The sequence below is a fragment of the Phyllopteryx taeniolatus genome, chromosome 2, assembly GCF_024500385.1.
Source record: "Phyllopteryx taeniolatus isolate TA_2022b chromosome 2, UOR_Ptae_1.2, whole genome shotgun sequence".
In the NCBI taxonomy this organism is placed as follows: Eukaryota; Metazoa; Chordata; class Actinopteri; order Syngnathiformes; family Syngnathidae; genus Phyllopteryx; species Phyllopteryx taeniolatus.
The window spans coordinates 9,417,384-9,426,193 of NC_084503.1; the positions used below are offsets into that span (position 1 = coordinate 9,417,384).

Below are 8,810 nucleotides of genomic sequence, written 5' to 3' on the forward strand. Positions count from 1 at the left end.
AAATCAAACAAGACCTTTGTTTTGACCAGTGATTTATTAAATTGCGTTTATAAAACACTGCAGCAATCTTAATGTCATCAACATAGCCAATTCCCCATGTAACATTGAAACTGGTCAAGTTCTAGAAAAAGGAGAAATAAATTGCTTTCAAATGACTGTAGCCCATATGAAGACATGGTAGGGGGAGGCCAATAAATCCATTCCTCATCACACTTGATACAAGCTTGCGGAACATATGATTAGATCATTTAGCAAGTTTTTCCCAATTTCACCGACCCCTCGTTTTCAAGCACTAGTATAAATCAATTTGGGATAGCACATTTTATTTGTAATGTACCAACAAATACAACTTAATACGCTTGTCTTCAATTGTTTGAAGAAATCCCAGACAATAGAATGGCAGTCATGTTTTCAAGCCAAAATTAACATACTTATTTTTCCCTTTAATCTAACATAGTGTGCTTTCTGTAAATAAACATCCTCCACTCACGTCAGTTTCAGTCACCCGAATAAAACCTCTGCAGTTAACATGAATAACGGGGTGAATGATTTGTATTTGGCAACCAGTTATAGATACTATATACTCATCTGTAAGAGAACCATCCTCAAGTGAGACCTAAACTATATACATGACATTCTGTTTCAAGAGTTTGCATAGAACCTTCTGTTTCTATGTCACTAGATGTATAACTGCAATACAGTCTGCTATTGGGACAGTAGCAACATTTCATTGAAAATGAGCTCTGAAAACAGACAACGGCAGTAACAAGTATACTCTCTTTAAGCAGGGTTATCCAACAGATAAATAATTCAGGTACGTGAATGTGAGTGCAGGCTGCATGAAGAGAGAAAAGGCAATTCCATACGGATGAACATAAAGAGAAGGTGAGACTGGATGCTTCCAGTACAGTCCCTGAAGTCACTGAAGCAAGATGAAGGGGGCAACACACAGTTCTGATCTTCCAGGATGGAACTGGACAGCAAAAGGTAGAGCTGCAAAAATCAGGATTGGAAGAGGAACAGGACCATTGCCATGGAGCCTGTGTCACATGAAGTCCTCGTAGTCTTGGGCGTAGCCACCGTCAAAACCGGAATATTCCAGGTCATCTCGCATCTGTGCTTTTAAACCACCACCTGGTATGACACCTTTCTTCTTTTTTTTCCCTTTGTTTTGCTGGAAAGAAAATAAGTTGAGGTCAAATATTGTCTCCCAACAGAAACCAGATCTGTAGACCTCATAAATCACTCAATCAAAGGCCCTTCTAATCGTCTTCATGTTACAGTGGAACCTTCAAAGTAGAATGTCATGGAAGTCAAGACATTTACCAACGAAACATTTAAAGAAAAACAAAAAAGGCACAAAGAAAACACTTCGTACCACTATCATGCAAGACATGGGACGATACCTAGGTTTTTTTTCCCGTGCAATTTTATGATTAGGACAATTGGATGGTGGAACTGAATTTTCTCCTATGGGAAAAAAACAGTTTCTAAATAACAGTTAGGGTCATTTTTTTATTTTGGTCATTTTTTCCAGGAATATAAATAAACTTTTTCACTAATGGTCATAAATTAGGTTCATTTATTATCAAACAACTGTGTATTCTCTCTATAAATCATAATTACAACGATATCCAAACGATGCTGATGAAAAGTTTACATCGCAGGAAGGTTTTGGGCTGATAACCTACAAGTTTACGCAAACACATTTAAATGGATACTAAGGGTAAACATCCTCACCTGTGATCTGTTTGCCTGTAATTGGTGTGCATGTATAAAAAGTGAGTGAGTGAATATTGGGTCATTTGATTGGGGTCATTTAGGTGGTTGCTGTTGTCATTATGATTGAAAATAGCAAACAATTGTTTGATGATAAAGATTCACCCAACCACTAAACTTATAAGAACAAGTTAAATATCGCTGAATGTTCCAGTGGTTGAGGTTCTACTGTAATACACATACGGCATTGATTTAGCTGGAACATCACCTACTTATGCCAATATTTGGAAAGATTAAATTTACACATGAGCTTGTTTTAAGATGTGACACAAATTACATGTTCATGAGCATGCATAAAGTCACTTCAGGTCACTGAACTGGTTAAATAGTGCCCCCTAGTGATCACAAATAATCTGAGAAACAAGACGCAGTATACAGTCAGCCTCTTCTTACCTTTTCTTGTTTCTGTTTTTCACTAAGTAGAACTGAAAGGGAATTACTGACTTTCTTCAAGTCATCAACTTCCACTAGGGGAAAGAAGCAACTTGTTAAATAGTCAGACACACAGGATCATCAACATACTTACACTTGAAACCAGCGCTTACATGAAATACAGAGTTCCCGAAACAATGACTCCAAGAAATTTGAATAATGCACAGATTTTTCAAACTGGGATATCTTTTCTTTCAGCAATTTTTCAAACTCTGTAAATTCTTCTTTGGAAGATGGACACATAGCATCAATTCCAGCTACTGAAGAGCCGCCGTCTCCTAGAAACGGAACAAAACAATGTATTGCAAATATGCTTAGAGATACACTTAAGTTCAAAAGGAATAATACAATGGCCAAATTTGTAGTGATTTTTCTGCTGAATGAATGTTTATCTTTTAGCAGGTAATGACAAATGCAAAAGTTGTGTCAGTGATATCTAGGAATTGGAGATTGGAATGAAGTTTTAACGTCCGTATTGATAAAGGGTGTGGCTAATTTTATCCAAAAGAAAAAATAATGTCTTAACACAGTTCCCGAGAGAAGAGAGCCATGCAACAAGTACAATTCCCCCTCACACTTTGGCCAAGGTATTAGTAACTTGGGCTTAACTATATTTTAGGGAACAGTGGAATAGTGATGGTGGAGGCTCAACTAAAAATACTGAGGTCTGACCAAAGGCATCCTTTGCCAACTCCAAGTCTGCATCTTCCTGAAGCTTCTGCACTCTTAACTTTTCTGTAAGTTGTTCTTCAGGAGTAAACTCTTGCTAGAAAGACATGGCACAAAGTATAACATAACATAGCTCTTCATTGTTGTCTATAACACTCAAACACAAAAGCAAACAATAAAAACGAAAGCACTCACTTCCAATTCTTTTTCTTTTAACTCCTGTTGTTTTTTCTTTAAGTGGTTTTCTCTCTCTTTAATCTTCTCACTCAACTTTTTCTTTTCAGAAACTTTTGCCCCTGAAATAAAGTTTTTTGTTTGTTTTTTTAAAGTGCAGAAAACCAGCTCGTGTCAAAACTGATAATTAAATAATTAAATACCTGTTTTGTTCACTTCTTTCTTCTCATCTTCCTCATCATCCCAGTTGTCCTGTGAAGAGAATAAAGCGGGTCAGTTTCCATCTTAAAAATTAGCAGGCGACAAACTATGATATCAGTTACATTTAAAGCAACTTAGCAGTTTCAGTATCAAGCCCCAGCGAAGTTGCGAGGTCGTCAAAATATTTCTCAACTTGATTCTAAAATTATGACCCAATACATTAAGTACCCTTACACAATCTAATTATGTCTACTGAAAAGTATAATGGCAGCAACAGCTGGTGGTATATATTAATTTGATAATTTTTTTTTACCAACACAAACAATGAATGTTATTACATATAATTCTAACAGCTATAGACAAAAGTAAGAGTAGATAGAGCAAGCGCACAGATCTGGTCAAATACGTCAACTCCATACAAATCTATCCTGCTGACAACATTAAGATCTCCTCAAACCTCAAATTACATGTAGATTCTGAGCTTTACTGTCTTCACAGTACGGTACACCACAAGAAAATATATAAATTACACTTTACACCAATCTGATCGGCTTCATCGTTATCGGCCGATAATTAGCATTTTATGCTGATCGGCTTTGTCATAATTTGCCAATCCGATCATTGATCGGCTCCGCAAAAGACATTTACTCCGCGTCGCCATCGTGTACAGCATATTTGAATCCAAAAGCTAGTTTATTTTTAGTTTAGTCCCGTGTCTTTTGACGCAGTACTGTAAATATCTAACCGCCAATAAAGTTATTTAAAAAAAAAAAAAAAAAACGTAATGCCTGGATTAGACTATAAGACAAATTTGGTCTTTCACGATTGCACTATGTCAGACTACTGCAATAAAATCTTGTATTCCGATACCACCGCATCCCGTCTTTTACGATCACTGGGCTTTATCTTCTCAACTCAAACGCGACCTGATACACGTTACCATGGCGACGACGACAACAACAAGCAAACGTGTGTAATTTAATTACAATAAAGTAATATGTAGGCTTTACACAATCAGGATTTTTGGGGCTGATCACCGATCAGCAAGTTTAAAAAAAAAAAACCATAACCGATCACAAGATGGAGCAATGTGTCCATTTACATGACTAGCATTTTAGACAAGTTAAAACACCAATGACCTCTAGGGGGCATTCAAGGATTGGCCACTGACATAAATTTAGGTGAAATCAATGGGTGCTAACTTACTGTAATTAAATTACTTTAATAAACACTGTTAATTACATGCTTACTCTAACTTTCTCACTGTCCCAGCTATATGGATGGGTGTTGTCCAGAGTTTGAGTCAGTTTGCCACTTTGAAATTTTTTCCCCACCACGCTGCGTTGCTTGAACGCGGCATGCTCCTTGTGTACATTCTTCAGGTGCTCGATCAAATTTGTTGTGTTGAAGCATTTAGATGACGTTCCCCACGACGTACTTCAGTTGTGCACAGACTGCAAATAACTTGCGTGTTGTTTGTCTGATACACCGCGAAATAGTGTTTTTTTTCACAGACGAGATTGAAAAAACTTTGGCGTCAGATAGTTACAGTACTGCGCAAGAAGACACGTGACAAGGCTAAAAATAAACTAGCTTTTGGATTCATACGCGACTAAGGCGCAGAGTTTAATGAAGTCATTGATCGGATAGGCGACTTGTGACATGAAAGCCGATCAGCATAAAATGCTAATTATCGGCCGATACAGATAAGACCGATCAGACCGTAAAGTCTAGTAATTTAAATACAGTAAATTAGCACCCATTATTTCTGTCATGTTGTAATGTTGGTTTGACCTGACTGATTAGAATACATGACCTGAATAGAGAATACCTTTGAAGATACTCAGTATGCATTACACAAGTATGTACAGTAAATGAACAAGTCATTTAAATAGACACATTGCTCCATTTTGTGATCGTTTTTTTAAACTCTCCGATCAGGCCCAAAAATCCTGCTCTTGTAAAAGCCTAATATAAATGCATGACAAAACAAGACAAGTCTTCATCACATTATCATCAACTTCTCCGAAGATATTACAAAAAGCCTGACAGTAACAAGTATCCGGCCCCAGCAATTTTACTCTACTTGGGGAACAAGTCCAGTGTTTGGAATTTAACGCGAAATCATCAGTTTCTCTCTTCAGCCAAACATACGCGACAGAAACAATAGAGGAGGCCCCTCCAACTAGCAGGTTCCCTGACAACATTCAGGTAAAAACACTGTCGCAGCAACTGAAGCCCAACTACCTACAAATAAACGGAAAGTTCGCGAGCTAACGTAAGATGTTGGATGAGTCATCAGCCCAGATGATTTAATGGGACAGAGTGCCGCTCACATTTAGCGAACTAGCTCTGCTTCGAAATGAAGTGATACTGCTTTCGGCAGTCATACAAAAGCTAATTGCACACAGTCGTCAATGACAACCGATTTGGAGCATTTCTATGTTCTTCCTTAAAACGACACATTCCATTCCACGCCAATAGCGTCGAAGTTATCGTATTAAGAAGCAAGGGGAAGCGAGGCTAGCCAGTGTGAGGCCCAGCAACTTCGAGCTAAATTCATTTTAGCCCAAAAGACCCACGGCTTTATGGATAACTACGACCAACTGGAAACGCCCAGATATCACCATTCAAAACACCTAGAGAGGTTGACATTGCTAAGTGTTACAATTAGTACGGGTAGCCGAATACAGAAGCACACATTTAGCTGCACTTGGGTTAGCAGCGCAGATACCACATGAGGTAGCAGTCAGCTAACTTTAGCTTAAGTCACCGAAGCCGCCGGTAACGCATTGTACTCAGGCTCCACCACCTTCACAAATCACCAAGCGCTCGTTACGCGTAAACGGCACATGTCTCCAAACGTGTTCTTGTGTGTTGTGTTCACCCACTTTAACGTCGTCATCTTCGTCTTCGCCTTCCCACTTGTCCTGTGGCGCCTTTTGACTCGGCTCCTCCGGCTCGAAGTTGTCCGCGTCTGTAAAAACGACAGCATAAAATGTGTAAGAGGCAGCCGCATACGAGCCGTGAGTTCAAGAACAAACAAGCGAAGGACTCGTGTATCAAAGCCGGTGACGAATGTGAACCACAAAAAAATGGGAAGGTTGCCGCTATCCGCTCCAAGTTGCTTACTTACCCCAGTCGGCCATGTTGGCTGTGATGCTAAACGTTTGACAGGCAGGCTGCTCACTGCTGCAGCCCGCTGGCTCCACGTTCACTCCGCTCCCACCTTCTCCACGTCACTGATATGAGCTCATGTATTGTCTCTCCTTTATTTTATTTCCGCCTCTCGTTTTCTGTGCTGTCCTCGCGACAACGATAGCAGGTGACAGTTTCGCATTAACCAAAAAAAAACAAAAAACGCACGAGACAAACTTGATGGCGTCAGAATGATATCATACATCGGTCGTGAACACTTTTACCCGTTTGAAGTTACCCGTTAATTTGTTACGAGAAGACGTCTTTTGTTTGTATCGTTTTTTTTTTTTTTTTTTTTTTTTTTAAACGTGTTTATTGCCCTTAGCTTCCAGACCTGATGCATAATATCAGCTTAGAAATATTTTCTACACAGACTTAACTGAATAAACGCCCAAAGGTTCCTCGTACTTTTTTAAAAAATCTACTTCACCTACTTAATGTTTTTTTTAGACTCACATTTCCTTTTATTCCTCCTCAATGCAATTTTTGTATTTATTTTACTTTGTTGGTTGAGATATATATATACACACACACTGAACAAAAATATAAATGCAACACTTGTTTTTGCTCCCATTTTTCGTGAGCTGGACTCAAAGGTCTAAAACTTTTTCTACATACACAAAAGGCGCAGCTGTGCTTTAGGCTGGCCACAATAAAAGGCCACTCTGAAATGTGCAGTTTTATCACACAGCACAATGCCACAGATGTCGCAAGCTCTGAGGGAGTGTGCAATTGGCATTGTGCTGTGTGATAAAACCGCACATTTCAGAGTGGCCTTTCATTGTGACCAGCCTAAGGCACACCTGTGCAGTAATCATGCTGTCTAATCAGCATCTTGATATGCCACACCTGTGAGGTGGGATGGATTATCTCGACAATGGAGAACTGCTCACTAACACAGATTTAGACAGATTTGTGACCAATATTTGAAAGAAATGGCCTTTTGTGTAGGCGGCATGGTGACCGACTGGTTAGAGCGTCTGCCTCACAGTTCTGTGGACCGGGGTTCAATCCCCGGCCCCGCCTGTGTGGAGTTTGCATGTTCTCCCCGTGCCTGCGTGGGTTTTCTCCGGGAACTCCGGTTTCCTCCCACATCCCAAAAACATGCATGCTAGGTTAATTGATGACTCTAAATTGCCCGTAGGTGTGAATGGTTGTTTGTTTGTATGTGCCCTGCGATTGGCTGGCAACCAGTTCAGGGTGTACCCCGCCTCCTGCCCGATGTTAGCTGGGATAGGTTCCAGCACGCCCGCGACCCTAGTGAGGAGAAGCGGCTCAGAAAATGGATGGATGGGCCTTTTGTGTATGTAGAAAAAGTTTTTAATCTTTGAATCAAGTTCACGAAAAATGGGATCAAAAACTAAAGTGTTGCGTTTATATTTTTGTTCAGTATTATACACGCACGCACGCACGCACACACGAGTATATATATGTGAATAATGATGCTGTGGCAATTATTTTTTCCCATAGGATGAATTATTAAAAATTACTCTCTCTTACCCACCCACTCATCCATCCATCCATCAATAATAAAAAAAAAAAATCTACTGGCAAGCTTCAGGCCAAAACTAAAGATAATTAAACCTACTCTGTAGGAACTCATTTCATTTCTATGATTTCACTATAGTGGCCATTTAATTGTGGGATTGTACAATGAAAAGGAGAGTAAAAGAAAAAAACCAAGAGTGAAATACAAAAAAAACAAATTTTGCGGAGTAAAGGAATGAGCTGAACAGTTTACTTCTGGTTCACTTTGGGTTCATTTATGGGCACTTCCTGTTCATTTTGGGACACTTCCATCTCACTTCCTGTTCATTTTGGGGTACTTCTGGTGCACTTGTTAATTTTGGGGCACTTCCTGTTAATTTTGGAGCACTTCCGTGTCACCTCCTGTTCATTTTGAGGTACTTCCTGTTCAATTTGGGGATCAGAATTGTTCACGGATGGCTTGAATGAGCTGAACGCGAAGGTGGAATGCTTTGTATCGGTTGAGAAGTAAGGAAACTGGAGGTGATTACTGTATGTAAACATTTTGAAAATTTTCATATTTTCAAAATCTAAGGAATTTTAGCTACTTGGAATAGTTTATGGGATGACTTAAATTAGCTGAACACGAAGTTGGAATGGTTTGAATTGGTCAAGAAATAAGGAACCTGGAGGGAATAATGTAAAATATGTCTTAATGTGGAAACGTGTAGAATTTGGGTAATATGAGAATTTGGGGAATGTTGAAAATATTTTTTAGTTGGAATGGTTTGAATCGGTCAAGAAATGTGGAAGTAGGAGCGAATAATGTAGAATTTGTCTCAATGTGAGTATTTTTAATGTGTAGAATTTGGAAGCAAGAGGAATAATGT

The 8,810-nt window shown here is 39.2% G+C and overlaps 1 protein-coding gene across 2 annotated transcripts; it reads right to left on the bottom strand.

The window, feature by feature from the left end:
- Nucleotides 1–15: 15 nt before the first annotated feature.
- eif3jb (eukaryotic translation initiation factor 3, subunit Jb) lies at nucleotides 16–7,134 on the bottom strand. 2 transcript variants are annotated; one of them, XM_061759032.1, is made up of 8 exons: nucleotides 6,392–7,134; nucleotides 6,147–6,232; nucleotides 3,258–3,306; nucleotides 3,076–3,176; nucleotides 2,821–2,977; nucleotides 2,325–2,489; nucleotides 2,173–2,246; nucleotides 16–1,174 (listed from the first exon to the last, which is right to left on the bottom strand). In XM_061759032.1, the coding sequence occupies exons 1-8, from the start codon at nucleotides 6,402–6,404 to the stop codon at nucleotides 1,046–1,048; spliced, it is 774 nt and encodes a 257-aa protein (XP_061615016.1). In that variant the 5' UTR covers nucleotides 6,405–7,134; the 3' UTR covers nucleotides 16–1,045. The 2 variants fall into 2 exon arrangements, with proteins under 2 accessions (XP_061615016.1, XP_061615025.1); XM_061759041.1 differs by having other exon boundaries at nucleotides 2,884–2,977; nucleotides 6,392–7,124.
- Between the last annotated feature and the right edge of the window lie 1,676 nt (nucleotides 7,135–8,810).